Consider the following 16535-nt stretch of genomic DNA (forward strand, 5'->3'; position numbering starts at 1 on the left):
GAAGTACATACCACACAAATAATTGGTCTATAGTGGCTGCCATTTCTGTCCTCTAGTTTTCAGTGACATGCAAAAGCTTGTCCTTTACAGAATGCCATAAGGAAAACATCCTTAAATTCATCATACTTGGTCATGTGCATAACAGGAAACGATATTTCCATTCCACCGGCTCCGACATAGGGATAACATGGATTTACAACTTTGCAATTGTGGTTGAACTTCACACTTATTTTCAAACTGTTGCGAGTAATTTCTCGGTGTCGTTGCCCAGTTAACCACTTCATAACCCCTGCTGCACTTAGGTCGGGTTCCTCATACCTCTCTCCATCTACTGAAATATCATCTTCTCCACTAACTTCCAAACCACAATCATAATTCCAGGCCACTGCTGAAGAATAGCCAGTTATTTTTTCATCTTCCAGCATGTAGAGAAAGTCCTGAAAGTTATCTAGAACTTGCTCCTCTGCAGTTCTCTGTGGGGTTCCCATGTCAGAGAATTCTGGTTCCAAAAGCCCAACCAAGTAGTTGGCATCAACATCTTGAACAAGCCCATTAACAAAAAGGGGCCTGCAGGACTCAGGGTTGTTTAGTAGAAGGTCCTTCAAGCCATATGCCGGCCCTGAAGCCTTTCCATAAACTCACCTAGGGAGAGCAGTTTTCTGCTGACAATGCTTATGACAACAGAGCCAATGATGTCATCCATCATGTCCTCCTTGATTGGGCCGGTGTATCCGTGGTCAATAATGATGTCCTTATAATTGACAAGATCATCCTTGAGTTTTGCAATCTGCTCCCTCTCTGGTTGTGTCAGGTGGTGCTCTAGATCAAGACTTCTAAGGTCAACATTTGAATTCGCCAACATATCATAAGTTGCCTCTTCCAAGAAGGATGGTGGTGGCCCACTTTGCGCAAGAGTTGTTGCAACAATCTCTCCAACCGTTCTGAAATTTCCATTCTGAATGAATAGTGGTGAATGCACTGGACTTCCATTTGGAGACATGATCTTTGCAATATCACTGATTACATCAGCAAAAAATTCTCTAGACAAGGCGCCAGTGTCTATACCTTCCTCTCCTAAGTACTTTATGCAGGCTTCTGCAGGCTTCGTCTTCCTTTCACGCTGCCACAAATGAATCACACGGTTTAGACTTATTCCTCTTCTTGTTGTCAAAAAGAGGTGACAATCCTCAACAACTTTCTCTTGCAAGACTTTCACAACTGATGCAGGGTCAGTTACAGCAGCACATGGGGCTGGTACAACATCACATATATCTTCATGATCATCACCATTATCATTGTTAATGCTATTGTGTAGAGCTAGAGCCATCTCATGGTCACTTCTTATCTGGACACTGCTAGATTCTCCATCATCATTGGCAATGCTTTCATCTCTAGGTGATTGTCCATTAGTTCCTGGATTCTCAAACACAGAGTCTAGAATGACAACAGCATTCTCATCATCATCACCATCCATGCACTTTTTCCCAGTTCTTCTTCAGCATATCCACCACATTCATGCAAATGAAAATCTGATTTGGTGCAGATATACAAAGTTATTCTCTTGAAGTCCTTTCCAAGCTCTTGTTGGTATCGTTCAAGAGTAAAAAACTCTTTATGTGTGCCAGGAAGAAAAACTGCTTCTTGGAAATCCTCCAGCAGTAGGATATATTCTTCATCTTCACAATAACAATCGCTCTTATATGCTTTCCATTTGGTCAAGGCTTTTTGTAGCAAAGTTGCTGGAGGATCTTTCTTATTTGCCCTTAATGCTAAACGTTTCGCATGCTTCTTCTTGAGACAATCACCCTTGGGACTCCATTCAACTAACCCAATGTAAATAATAACTTCACTATTGTGATTTTCTGGTGTTTCAGTGGCCTTTTTCCCTTTTCCTTTCTTTGTCACACTTTCTTTCCATTCTTGACCTTTCAACCGTTTGTAAGTGGTGAAACTATGTACACGACCAAATGACCCACTTGGACCTGGTTCAGATTCTTTTGCCGGAGCTGAAGGAAGATTCTGTACCTGGCTAAATGAGCCACTTGGACCTGGGTGTGATTCTTTTGTAAGGGCTTTAGGAAGAACAGAAATTATACCATTGCTTAAATTGATTAGTTAAAGAGTGCTGATGTTTCTATGAAATCATATGCATTCCACACAATTTACTTTTTGAAACTCCCTTTAGAATGACAGTTGGATATACATTCAATGAAGAGGGCAGAATCTCTTAGCAGATTACAAGTCAATGAAAATTTAACTTTTATTTGCTCTTGTGAGTATGTTAAGTGTCAAGGATCAATGAAAATGGTAATGACTCAGTCAATTCATCCCCCCTCCCCCAAACAGGCAATTGTTAACAGTGGTCTACATGGGGGTGAGGCATTTGTCAATTTGTTGAACTGTGGGGAATTTCACATTTTCGCTAGTTAATCAAAGCAAGATAACTCTCTATTTTATAATTTGAGCTCTTGAAAAAAAAGAGCACTGCATATTAAACTAAGGTCTGATCAGTTCAAAAAGTCCAGAATAGTAAACTTTTTTACTAGCCCCCTCCTTATACATGTAGATACAGCTTTACTATTATATGATTTTTCCTGTCTTGATGACCGTAGTTAAAGTTATGATTTCTGTAGAGGACTTAAAGGGCAAAAATCCCACTTTTGTGAGAGACTAGTGACACTAGTCTCGAAATAAGGACCTGGAAAAGATGCATGGAGATGTGGAAGCTAAATGTGGAATAGAATGTGCCTGTTTGTATTGTTCTAGTATTATGTGAAGGTACAGTAGAGGTTTATTTAATCAATACAACACTGCATCGTGTGAGCCAAGTGTCAGAATGATAATGTCTTTCAATTAATTTTTATGGTTGCATTCCCCTCGTTTCCTAATTGGAATCGGCGGTTTTGGCGTTTTTAAAGAAAATTTTGTTTTGGTCCTGTAACTTTCTGAGATGCACCGCGGGTTCTTTCTAATATTATACTGACCCTTGACTCTGATGAGAAAATGACTAATGCCCGAAGTCGTAAAAATGAGCTGACAGCATAACCTCTAACACAGTATCAAATGTAACCTTAACAGTTTAAGGTAAGCTGCTCTATCGCCTAAACTTAATTAAGCTTAAGCTTGTGTGATCCCGCTAGCCTATCGTTCAATTTTGAAATGTTTCTTTCAGTCACCAAAATGAATCAGATCAGCGGGGCGTCGTATAATTCGCTCGTTTTCAACGTCAAACGCGACAATTTTCAAAGTAATTTTGGGAAGTATAGTGATTAAAGACTTACCGAATCCACAATGTGTACAGAACTGTTGTGAATTTATTGTGGACGAACCTCAATGTCCACAAAACATCTCTCCAAAGCTCGATCAAGGTTGACCTCCACGAAAAGTCCCGCCACAAACAATGTGCTCCATCTGCATTGTGGGTTATTACCCAGATGGCAATGGGCCTCTGGAATCCAAGGCGACTATTTCTGGTTCTTAGACAGGTTGAAAAAATTGTGGTGATAAAATTGAAATTGCCGTGAACGAAGTTGAAATTGCCGTGGTGAAATTGAAATTGAAATTGCCGTGAACGAAGTTGAAATTGCCGTGGCAAAATTGAAATTGCCGTGGTGAAATTGAAATTGCCGTGACGAAGTTGAAATTGCCGTGGCACTTTTGGGCCACCGTACTATAGCCTCTTTCTGAACGATTTAAATCGACAACTGTTTTTATCAGTTTGTTGCACACAGTCGCTGAAATGCGACACTGATACTTTGAAATCTCTAGCGCAAAAATTATCCAAGTCCAAAGTGCACTTTCAGGATTGGGAAGTGCGCTCTGATTGGACTACGCTAATCGCCCCTCGTTTCAGCAGACGTTCGCTGGGGAGGAAAGATTGTACGACGAGCCAAAAGAGCGTCTGCGAGGGATGCTACTGTGCCCCAGGCCATTTAAAATAAGATTTGATTATAACAAGAAGAAAATGGATGGTTTTTTATGGGTCGATGAAGCAGCTTTCGTAAAGTCTCAGGTGATTGACTTGAAGGCCTTGTAGAAGACAATAGAACAAACATAACAACAATACCTCAACCCTAAAACAATAGGAGTTTATTGAATTTAAATTACAAGCTTACGAGCTGCTACGTTGCTGTTGTATATTATGTTACATTATTAGACTTCCAATTCATACGTCAACAGATAAACGCTTCGATTTTGTTTAACCGAAACATTTCCAACTGTCAAAGCTGCTTTCATCCGATAATATAGTTTAATCAAGGATTTTTAAAAAAATCACTTAAAAAGGCTGAGGTTAGTTTCATAAGAAACAATGGCCGTGATGTCAACCTAGTTATTATTTCTTTTGTTTTAGGTTTAATGCCAGACAGCGGAAGTATGGCTAATGCTAAATGTGGCAGTGGTCTTTACAGCGTTCCCGAGGGACGAGGAGCATCCTTTTTTTGTCTTCCCACTTTGTATGGAAGATATGTGTTCATTAATCACAATAGAACTATCCTAACGCTCTGTGAAGTTGAAGTGTATTCTGCACACAGAGGTATGTTTTTTAACAACTGTTTACAGCTGATATAGTTTACAGCAGCTAAGGCCGTGTTTAGATACCAAACTTTCATGAGCCGAGCATAATTGAATTTTGGCCTACATAAGTAGCCTATTGATTCAGGAACTAAACTTTTTATACGCCAAACGCTATTTTCTATTTGAAAAATAATAAATGAATAAATAAATAAATAACCTATAAAAGAAATATGCGTGAGCAATAAAAGAAAATTATCCAAACGTTTGAAATTTCTTTTGCTTTTGGGAAAAAAATCAAATTCATTCATTAAATTTCGACCAAGCTTCTCAAGTAAATTTTGCTTTTCTACACTTTTTCCCGTTCGGGTTAATTATAAGAAAGATGAAAGCGAATTTATTGTTAGAAAATACGTTGAAGGAATCTTGAGTTTTAAGAATTAAGTATTTCAAGACGAGTTTTTGAATTTGACCGAGAAACCGCTGGAATTTAAAGTTAATCACACCTCAGAGTTCTGAAGGGTTCCTGACCGATTACGCTGAGAGCTCTCAGCCAATCACTAGCGCTGTTTTATTCGGAAAATACACTTTTCGACAGCTTAACATGTAAAAGATGCTTTCATACATCATTAAGTTGCCTTACAACTACTTCTGGCTCAGAATATGGCTCTGACAGCTTACAATTTTACATTTTAATACATTTAAAATCACATCTCTGAAATGTATCTTTGAGCCATTGTAGCCGCAGACTAAATTTCACTTTAACGCCATCAACTGGAACAAAGGTTATTTCGTTATTGTTTTGCAACGATTACGGTACTTTGAAAGGGTTTTCTTTGTTCATTGAAAGATCCGTGAAACATTTACCGTAAACATGTTGCTATACCGTACATCCTCCTTCCGAAAGCTCATGTGCTATTCCCTGTGTATTGGTTGTTGCCGCAACCCTGCTAACAGAGCATTTCTTTCTGGCAAATTTTTTTTAGCGTGTGCGTGGTCTTTCGCGTCTCTAGTATTTCGAATAGTTGGTTTGTTTACGTCCCGATAGAAAAGGGGGTGTAAACAAACCAAAGACGATAAATACCAGAGACGCGAACGACTGCGCTTATGCTTATAGATTTTCCATAAAGAAACGCTCTGTTAGCATCGTGGTTGCTGCAGAATGACCTTTCAGAACAGTTAGATATCGGCCCGATTCCTTTCAAGTTTCCTTCCTTAGGTCTTCAGATCTGATTTTTCATCATCGCATTCCAAGCTAGAATAAACCACGAATACAGCTCTATGAATTGAAGGGGAAGGCGCTGTTCGTCCACTGTTTTGTCGTTTACTGAGTGATTTGCCAAAGTTCAGCACCTCAAGACAACGGACTTTGTTAAGCTTTCAGATTAATGTTACAATGACTCGCAAAAGAAGACTACTAAAAAACATAGCCAGTTGAATAAGTTTCGCGTGGGCTTCGCGCAGCAAAGCGGTAGTCTTGTTTCGGAGAAAACAATAAATCTTGGCAAAGATGAGCAAGTGAAGGACCCCTCCCTGGGACTAATTTTTGTCTGGGAGACACGTTACTAGCCCCAACCAGGGTGATGTGAAGAAGGGAGACCCTGGAAACGAGGTTGAGTTCCTAAAGGAAGCATTCTGGGGCCTCTCCTTTTTCTTGTCTTCTTTAATGATGCGCATAGTCCCCTCCATCACTGTAAGATTATCAGCTGTGCCGATGACACAGTGATTTTTTGCGGAGCTCCCATGAATGCGAAAAATTTGGGTTTCGTTATGGCGTCACTTTCGTCCGTCCGAGAGTCCGTACGCAATCCCACAATACCGATGCGCCCGAGTTTGTTTGGCGGGAAGTTGCATGGTGAGATGCGTTTAATTTACAACAGAAATGGTAATAAACACAAAATACAAAGTCAACTCATATGTATTCGTTGGTTATATTGACAAACGTGGAAAGAACAGAAAGAGAGAGAAAAAGAAAACCAAAAGCGGAGACGATTAAGCAAAGTTCAACGTGAAAGAGAGCGACGGATAACAAGTTAAAGCAGCAACAACGTGAAATGCCCTAATTTAAGGTTTTTATTTATTTAGCTTCGCCTGACTAAAATACACATGCAGATCTATTTGCATGAATAAGTAAAAGAATTATTAGGCAGGGAGACCACTACAGCCTAGCCAATTACAGCGGATCCCACGTTAATTATTTAAAACTTAAAAACTAAAGCAACTAATATAATATATATATATATTTAGCCAAGCCTAAAAGCGGAGCTCCAAAATTCCTTTTAGTAGTATGTCTCAGATGACTAGAAGAATTTTATTCATGTATTCAAAAAGATTCAAGGATCACCTAAACCGGTTTTAAGCGTTGAATGAGTTGACAAGACATGTAGTAGATATAGGGAAGGGTGTAATGAGATGCCAACGGTCTGGGTATAGTAGGGGTTTAATGAGATGCAAGTATATGTATGATTTGGAGTTTAGTATTGTTGATTATTTGATGTAAAGTGTTCTGTGCTCTGGTGGTACGGTTCCGCCCAACCAGCCGGGTAGTACCGCACTTTTATAGGAAGAGAACAATTAAGAAGCTAAGAACCAATGAGAAATTATTGACGTCATGGTCAAACGAGTTGAAACCAGACCAAGCCAGTTTTGAATATTGCAACTAAAAAAGCCTGTTAAACCGGTCTTTTCCCCTGTCACTTTTCAAATCAGCAGATATCACAGACCAGACAAACCCGCCAAACCATTTCTTTTATCCCTGACACTTTCCAAATCAGCAGCCTGTTAGCTGTAACACCCCAAAAATGGACACCAGACAATATTTTATTTCAACTCAAATAATTTCATTGAATAAACATGACAAATTATTACAAACACGTCCCAAAGAGAATGATCGTTTTGAATTTTAGATGAAATCATCCACTTTATCTATTCTCGCGAATTGTCTCTTAAATTTGGGTCTTTTCCCGTATTTTGAAAACAGCTCACTGGAAAACTGCGTCAGGGATTAAACTACAGGATTTATGAGCGGATTCTCTCTAAGTCATACAACAGAGAGGTAGCCTTACCACAAATTGTGTCCCTTTTTTTTGCACTTAATCAGAGCAAACATAAATCAATTACCGCAGCTTACATTATTTTTAATTTAGTTACTCAACATCTGAAGTGGTACTGTGATCTTAAAACTGATCCAGTTCATAACAAGGTAATAAAAAAGGTGGCATAGTTTTATGGAAGAGGATGAAATGGATTATACAGAGGCGGCAGAGGCAGCAATCACAAAACGGAAATACCTACTGAACAGACTATTTGAATACGAGGATGTGCTTAAAGAAAGTTCAGATGGCGAAGAGTCGTTCAGTTACACAGGACAAAAAAGAAAATATCACGAACGTTGCTAGTAGAGTGACAAATGAATTCCTCGGCCGGTCAATGTCTCAATGCAAAACCAAACTTAAATAGTTAGACAGAAAGACGAGGAAAGATCCAAGCTGTCGAAGCTGTTAAGTTACAGCAATAATCTAGGCAAATGTTCATTCATAGGTTACAGCAATAATCAGGAGAAATATACACCACTCATAAATAGTACATCATGAATAAGACGTAGGAAATATGATATCTAATAAACGATTTATCTGTCTCTATCCTTTCATTGCAACCACATGATTATTGTATTGTAGTGTTGTTTCTTCTTTAGCCTCTCTTAACTTATTGTAAGAAACTGTGCGTTTTTCTTTTTGAATTCAATAAATTGTTTTTAATCGCTTGTAATCTTGAGTAGTGTCATAGTTGGGTTCGCACCAATTTTGGACATCACCCTTTGGCTGACTTGTGTTAAGCACTGCATCTTGCTCTAACCCCAGTGTTACTCTTTAGCGTCAATGAGCAGTATTTTGTTATAATGAGTAACTTTGAATGCTCGGAGCACTTTTAAGAAATGAGCATCATGTGGTCCAAGTGTGTAACTTTTACTCAGAGTAGTATGTGAGTAAAACGGTTTACTCACTTTATTTAGCAATGGGTGTTGAGTTGCTTCTATCACTTGCAAGTTTACAAAATGAGCATTATGAGGTTACAGTGTGTACCTTTTACTCAGAGTAGTATGTGAGTAAAACGGTGTACTCACTTTATTTGGCAATGAGTGTTGAGTTGCTTCTATCACTTGCAAGTTTACAAAATGAGCATTATGTGGTTACAGCGTGTACCTTTTACTCAGAGTAGTATGTGAGTTAAACAATTTACTCACTTCAGTTGGCAATGAGTATTGAGTTGCTTTTATCGCTTGGAACGGGTGATTCATACAAATATGTCGTATCTCAGTGAAGCGCGAATGCTGGAAGTGTAGATTCGATTGTTTGTTCACTTGACCTTTCGCTTTGCATGTAATACATTGGATAGATAGAGCAGACAAAACGTGGCAAAAGATTTGAAATGTCTGTGATCGTCATGAGTCTATTTAAGTTGAAACAAGTATTCTCTTACGCTGGGTTAGGAAGTGTACTGAAATTTGCTTAAGTGAACGCAGAAGATAAAATTACACTGACGGAAACCTTTACTGAAATAAAAGGACGCATTTTTCCCTCCGGCTCATACCTCATAACTTAAAACTTTACCCTTTTCAGTAGTAAGAAATACAGTTTCATTTGAAAAGTTCGAACTAGTAATCGGAAGGTCTTAGGTTCGACTCCTCATAGGAGCACTCGGATTTCCTTTCTTCCGAGCATGCCTGTGTCGTTCACTGAATTTTCAAAAGTTGGACGTTGTTCATTGCAAATACGGAGAAAGCGGTTCTTATGTTTACAAAGCAAAATATCACGCACTTTGCACAATGTAGTTACACTTGCATTTGAATGAACGAGTTTTTGTGCGTAAAATAACTTATTGTACACTTCTCATTTCGTTACGACACTGAGTAATGTGATATGCGCTAACGTAAATTTACACGATGCGTATTGATGATATAATTTAAAGTACGAGCATTGAAAGACATCCAAAGGATGCTCAAGTTAATTACCGCCTTCTTAAGTAAGGTATGTTTGTCGGACTTTATGTGAGCGTGTTTCGCACGCGATTGGAAGAGATAACTGCATTGACATAATATTTACACGATGCTTGCTTATGATAGATTAAAATGTGAGAATTGAAACACCTCGATGCCTTAGTTAATTCACGGCTTTCTTAATGAATGTTTGTCGCACCGTTTATTTGAGCGTGTTTCACACGCGATGGAAGAGATTACTGCGCTGAAAAAAAATATACACCGTGTGTGTTTAGCTGTGTATAATCCAACGAATAAAGCGGATAAAGTACGAGAATTGAAATGCCTCCAAAGGACGCTGAACTGTTAATTCACCACTTCATTATGTCACACTATATTTGAAGGTGTTTTATTCACCTACTATGCTTGAGTTTATTACGCTAACGTACAAAGTTACACGATGCGTGTCTAGTTGCAGTTTGACCAGTTTGAATTTTGCTTGAATTGCTCTTTGGCATCAACCATAACCCGTTTCGTAAACAATGCACTCTTTCGAATTTTTGAATTTCCTTTTCCGCCCAACTGATGTTTGCATACCTACTTAGACGCAAACCAATGGAGCGTGTTTTTTCTTTTTGTCTTCGCCTGGTTTTATATAGATTGCGCTTCGTTGAAGTGAAAATTTCTTGTGTTAGAATAACAAAGTGATGAAACGAATAAACAAGAGAGAACGCCAGTTTCATCATTTTATTGACTATTCGTGTCGCCTTCGACTTGCGTTATTACAGTTTTATCGAAATGTGAAATCGTTTACACGCGTTTTTTTGTTCACGGGTGAATATTTTGTAACGTAATTAAATCATGTATAGTAAACTCACAAATATGTTTTCGCTTTTCCTTCTGCTGCCAATATTTCTTTTTCTGAAAATTTTAGTTCAGGGAAAAGATAGTAACTTAAAGCTGGTTTAACAAAAACGATTATTTTTTTGCTATTTGCGTTCTTTAGAATTGTTTTGGACTCGAGTATTGTTGCCAAGCGCACAGCATAACTTTAAGCTGAATTTAAATAGTCCGTTGTAACATGCGGATAATTTTGTAAAGTACATCGTGTATAGTAAACTCACGGATTGGCTTTCGCTTTCTTTTTGCTGCCAACATCTTCTTTTCCGGAAAATTAGTTTAGTGAAACGGGGGTGACGCGGCAACGAAATCGGTGGAAAGAAAACAAACAACGCAACTTTAAGTTGAATGTAAATAGTGCGTTGTAACATGCGGACAATTTTGTAAACTAAATCGTGTGTAGTAAACGCACGAATTGGTTTTCGCTTTCCTTCTGCTGTCAACATTTTCTTTTCCGGAAAATTAGTTTAGAGAAACTAGGGTAGCGCGGAAGCGAAATCGGTTAAACGAAAACAAGGCAAATTGTTTATATTCACTTTAATTAATTTGTTGAGTAACTAAATTAAAAATAATGTAAGCTGCGGTAATTGATTTATGTTCGCTCTGATTAAGTGCAAAAAAAAGGGACACAATTTGTGGTAAGGCTACCTCTCTGTTGTATGACTTAGAGAGAATCCGCTCATAAATCCTGTAGTTTAATCCCTGACGCAGTTTTCCAGCCAGCTGTTTTCAAAATACGGGAAAAGACCCAAATTTAAGAGACAATTCGCGAGAATAGATAAAGTGGATGATTTCATCTAAAATTCAAGACGATCATTCTCTTTGGGACGTGTTTGTAATAATTTGTCATGTTTATTCAATGAAATTATTTGAGTTGAAATAAAATATTGTCTGGTGTCCATTTTTGGGGTGTTACAGCTAACAGGCTGCTGATTTGGAAAGTGTCAGGGATAAAAGAAATGGTTTGGCGGGTTTGTCTGGTCTGTGATATCTGCTGATTTGAAAAGTGACAGGGGAAAAGACCGGTTTAACAGGCTTTTTTAGTTGCAATATTCAAAACTGGCTTGGTCTGGTTTCAACTCGTTTGACCATGACGTCAATAATTTCTCATTGGTTCTTAGCTTCTTAATTGTTCTCTTCCTATAAAAGTGCGGTACTACCCGGCTGGTTGGGCGGAACCGTACCACCAGAGCACAGAACACTTTACATCAAATAATAAACAATACTAAACTCCAAATCATACATACACTTGCATCTCATTAAACCCCTACTATACCCAGACCGTTGGCATCTCATTGCACCCTTCCCTATATCTACTACATGTCTTGTCAACTCATTCAACGCTTAAAACCGGTTTAGATGATCCCTGAATCTATTTGAATACATGAATAAAATTCGTCTAGTCATCTGAGACATACCACTCCTTTTAAATAGCATTTATATACATGCTACTCTGCTTATTGTATAAACATAATAACGTTACAAATTCTTCATGCCGTCTTGAGTTATATATATCTTAAGTGCATATAAAGCAAACTTTTTACGCGTGAGCGGAAAATGTTTTGAGCCATAAGCTGTTCTTGTTGATCGTGCGAGATCACATTGCAGAATTCCGATGACGTTCGAGACCATGAAACACTTGTGGATGAAAAAATTACGCTCTCTCAAATATTTTTCCTGTGGAAACAATTAATGCATTTGTGTAACGTTTGAAATGCGTACGATGAAGAACATTTGGCGACCAAGTAATGTTTACGCGCGTGCAACTTAGCCGCTCGGGTAAAAATAAAATTTTTGTTTCAAAATTTATTACTTTGTAAATATTCTTCGTACAGAAATATTTATAGTCTCATAATAAACGTTACAAGAAAAGAAATAAGGGAAAAATAATGTTTGGTTATGGTTCGAGATATTTGAACGTTTACTTTAAAATTAGGGCGTACTGCTTACAAATATGCGCTGGGAATGAATTACACGAGTCGAGCACAAAATGTTCAAAACAATTAATGACTCTAGGAATATTTTTCCTATAGAAATAATATTAGTCTCTAACTAAAATTTATGAAAAAAAAAAAACAGGCAAAATTAATGTTTGGTTAAATATTTTGCGATAATGTCGTCTCAAAATGACGGTTTTTGATTGGCTCAAAAACTGTCATGTAAGCATGACAGCACGGCACTTAAATGGGTTCGGCGCGCACAGATCAAAATTTTACTTCTGTGAATGAACATGCGACGTTGGATGGTGTTCTTTATTTCTTGTCATTTGAGTTTACAAAGCTTCTGACACTGTTGAAGGACCACTTATAATATTTTGTTGTGGTGAACATGTACCATGATACAGCGGGTACAACGTTTTTCTTGAAGGTAAGCGAAAAAGAGTGATTATAAATTCGATGAAGAGAAATTTACTTAAAAGACTTTCTTAAGTTTGAAAGCGGCCAAGGTAAATAATAATGTGCTTAAATTCCAATAAATTACGGCATTTTCAAAGCAAAAGGATCTGTTTGTTTTCTGATGTCTCTTATCTCTAGAAAAAAATTGATCCAAGAGCGCTGCTGCGTTTTCTTTATGGTTCAGGTTTGTCAATTTGATCTTCTTGTCGTAGCGCCGAACGGCAGACTCGGTAATTTTTACAGTATTCTTCCTCGCTTGGTTTCTTTTAAATTTCTAAATCTCCACGGCATCTAAGCTAGGATAACAATGCTTTGTTTTCGTTTTTGGGTACTAGTAGTATGGTTGCCCTCTTTATTCTTGCTTCTGGTTGTGAGGTTTATTCATCACTGTTTTCATGTTATTGTTTTTGTCTCGGCGGTAACAAATTTTCAATAAAATTTGCTGGTTAAATGTTTAAACCTTACTAGCTCGTCTATTTCTCTTACAGAGATAATTCTAGTCTCTAATAAAGTAAACGTTAACAAACGGAGAATACAGAAAAAATGTTTGGCCGGGCCCGAAATATTTCAGTGAGCGCTTAAAATTAGAGCGTGTTTACAAAACTTATGCGCTGAGAATGGCGAGTGAATTACACAAGTCCAGCATAGAACTCTGTGAATATTTCTCCTTCAGAAACAATTCTGGTCTCTAAGTAAACGTTAACAAACGGAAAATACAGGAAAAATAATGTTTGGTTGTGGTCCGAAATATTTCAGTGAGCGCTTTAATTTAAAATTAGAGCATGTTTACAAAACGTTTGCGCTGCGAATGGCGAATGAATTAGAGAAGCCCAACACAAAATGTTCAAAACAATTCATAAATTTGTAAATATTTCTCTCACGGTAATAGCTTTAGTCTCTAAGTAAACATTAACAAACGGAGAATACAGGAATAATAATGTTTGGTTGTGGCCCGAAATATTTCAGTGAGTGCTTTAAATTAGAGCGTGCTTACAAAACTTATGCGCTGTGAATTGCGAATAAAATACACAAGTCCAACACAAAATGTTCAAAACAATTCATACCTCTGTGAATATTTCTTCTACAGGAATAATTCTAGTCTCTTAGTAAACGTTAACAAAAGAAGAATACAGGAAAAATATGGTTTGGTTGTGGCCCGAAATATTTAAGTGAGCGCTTAAAATTTGGGCGTGTTTACAAAACGTATGCGCTGAGAATGGCGAATGAATTACAGAGGTCCAACATAAAATGTTCAAAGCAACACTTAACTCTGTAAATATTTCTCCGACACAAATAATTCACGTTAACAAATTAAAAGGAGAATTCAGGAAAAATAATGTTTGGTTGTGGTCCGAAATAATTAAACGGTTACTGCGTGTTTACAAATGTGCCCTGCAAATGAATTACACAAGTCCAACACAAAACATAACTCTGTGAATAGCTCTGTGAATGTTCAAAGTTAATCTATCCACGAATATTTGTCGTATGGCAACAATTGAAGTATTTGTGTATAATTTGAAGTATGTTAAATATGGAAAATTACCGACAGTTGCCTGCAAAAATGCATTTAATTTCTACGCGACTTGCGCGCGTTGCCTACTCACCCGGCTCACCACATGTTTGTTTTCAACGGACATTTCGCCTGTTTGTTTGTCGCTCTCGGGTTTCAAATTTGCTTATTTGTCGCCTACTTTCTCGACGTATGTAGTTTGACAACATATTCAACGAAAACAAGAAATTAGTGCTCTTCAAAATTCCCGTTTGTTTTTCTTAAAGAAGTAAGCCATCCCACTTTCCGCTGAAAAAACGCGGGTTGGCGCACAGGTTGAGTGTGGCATTTCACAATGGCTTACATAGAGGGGCGGAGGTACAACGGACGGTCGGAAAGTGACGTCATAACCAAAACCTTTTCGTTTTCATGGGTATACCAAAATCTCTTATCGATGGGGCTCCGCGCGCGCCCCTCCGGCGCGCGGAGCTCCGCTATAAACAAGAAAAATCAAGAGGAAAAAGAAGAAAACAAACAAAAAAGGAAGTTCAAATTGCAACAAGCAGCACGACGGCGGGCACAGTAGAGTCCTCGCTATGTTGCTCCTGGGACAGATTGTTCTCCAGAATTTAATTGTCAACGTCGTACAGGTTCAGAGCCTTATTGTAATATTGAAGTAATAAACTTTTAAATGAGGCTAAAGTGATGTGGCTTGTGCGAAGCACAGCCGGCAGAACATTCCATGTGCGGCACGCGCGTGTGAAAAATGAGCGTTGATAAGTAACAGTTCTACTTCGCTTAGGCGTATAAGTAATAGCATTGCTGCTTGATAACCTTGTAGATCTCGTTAATAGTCTGGTTACAGGCAGAGCTTCACTATCAATGAAAACTAAGTTATTAACAGCTTTGTAGGAAAAGACTGAATCCAAATATTCATGCCTGTAAGAGACAGGTAACAGATTTGTTAGTTGAAGACGGGTCTTATAGGTTACATCAGCCAATCTGGAACGAGTATTTTCCCCGCTTGACCAATCAGGATTAAGCAATTTTTGCCCTTGAGGAAAGGAAAATTAAGAAAAATTGCCCTCTGTTACAATTAATCAGCATTAATAAAATTTTGCCCTCTGTGTAACATTGTTATTGTTATTGTTGATAGCCAGTTTGCTGCACTTCCACTAAAAATATATACAACTGCAGAAAGGATGAGGAACTCGTAACGTAATATTACGTTCGTACGCTAAGCAGATTTCTATAAATGCTATGCAAAAAATTGGAGCTCCGCTTTTACGCTTCGCTAAATAAATATTACATCCGCAAGTGAGATTCTAGACAATATTTCCCAGGATTTGGAACTTATCTTTAATCCGAAGAATGGAAAAACTAAGGTGATGCTGTTTGGAACCAGTAAGCGAGTCTGTTTTATGGCCGTCAAGTCAACCTCTCGGTCAATGGTTCTCCCATCAACACCACTACATGCTATTAGCACCTCGGCGTGCATCTGGACTCAACCCCCGGAAGGGGGGAGGGACGGAAGGGAGCACAGAAGACGCAAAAAAAAGTCCAGTGTAGGGAAAGGGAAAGGGCCTAACTCATTTAAGATTGACCTTATGGTTGAAAGAAACAATAAGAGAACAGCAGTGTTCCATTGGGAGTAACTTGTAGATATGATGATCAAAACAATTGAATGCCACTAAACGTGGTTCCTATAAAAGCCCAGATAATCCACTTCCAAATATTGGATTCAAGACAGCCGTGTTCAAATGGGAACTGAGAAGTAAAGATAGAAGAGTTGCCCAATCAGTACCTAATATCTTTTATAAATTAAAGAAATTGCAAATCAGTAAGCGAATTCAGGATAGTGTAAGTATCTCTTTTGAAAAGAAAGTGCAAAACTAAAGGCAAGAAATATACTGCCCTTTTCCTTCTTGATTGAAACGATAACAAAGGGAAAGAAAATATATGTTTTTATGTCAAAATCCCTGAAGAGAAGGGTACCCCCATCCCACCTCCGGTAATCAACAAACAAAGGGGATCTTTCCCCAGTTTGCAACGATCTAAAAACAAATGACCGCAGCAGATTTCGACGTTTTTGCACAATAAAAGTATATAATTTAATAAGAGCAGCATTTAGCTCCAAGCAGGCAATCACGATCAAGGTTGAATCACGCAAGACAACTGAAACAACATTAATGTAAGATGTCCCACCACGTTGAATAAATTGTTAATGCATTTTTACGTGCAAGTGAAACTAAGACATGCAAAT

General features: G+C 38.1%; 1 protein-coding gene across 1 annotated transcript in view; it reads left to right on the top strand.

The window, feature by feature from the left end:
- Positions 1 to 16535, top strand: part of LOC146477695 (uncharacterized) — an 83920-nt gene that overhangs the window by 18829 nt on the left and 48556 nt on the right. The window contains exon 7 of the mRNA XM_085113123.1: positions 4352 to 4534. Coding sequence (XP_084969249.1) covers positions 4352 to 4534 — 183 coding nt within the window. The remainder of the gene's footprint in view (positions 1 to 4351; positions 4535 to 16535) is intronic.

The sequence above is a fragment of the Pavona decussata genome, unplaced genomic scaffold (genome assembly GCF_977016875.1).
Source record: "Pavona decussata unplaced genomic scaffold, jaPavDecu1.1 SCAFFOLD_69, whole genome shotgun sequence".
In the NCBI taxonomy this organism is placed as follows: Eukaryota; Metazoa; Cnidaria; class Anthozoa; order Scleractinia; family Agariciidae; genus Pavona; species Pavona decussata.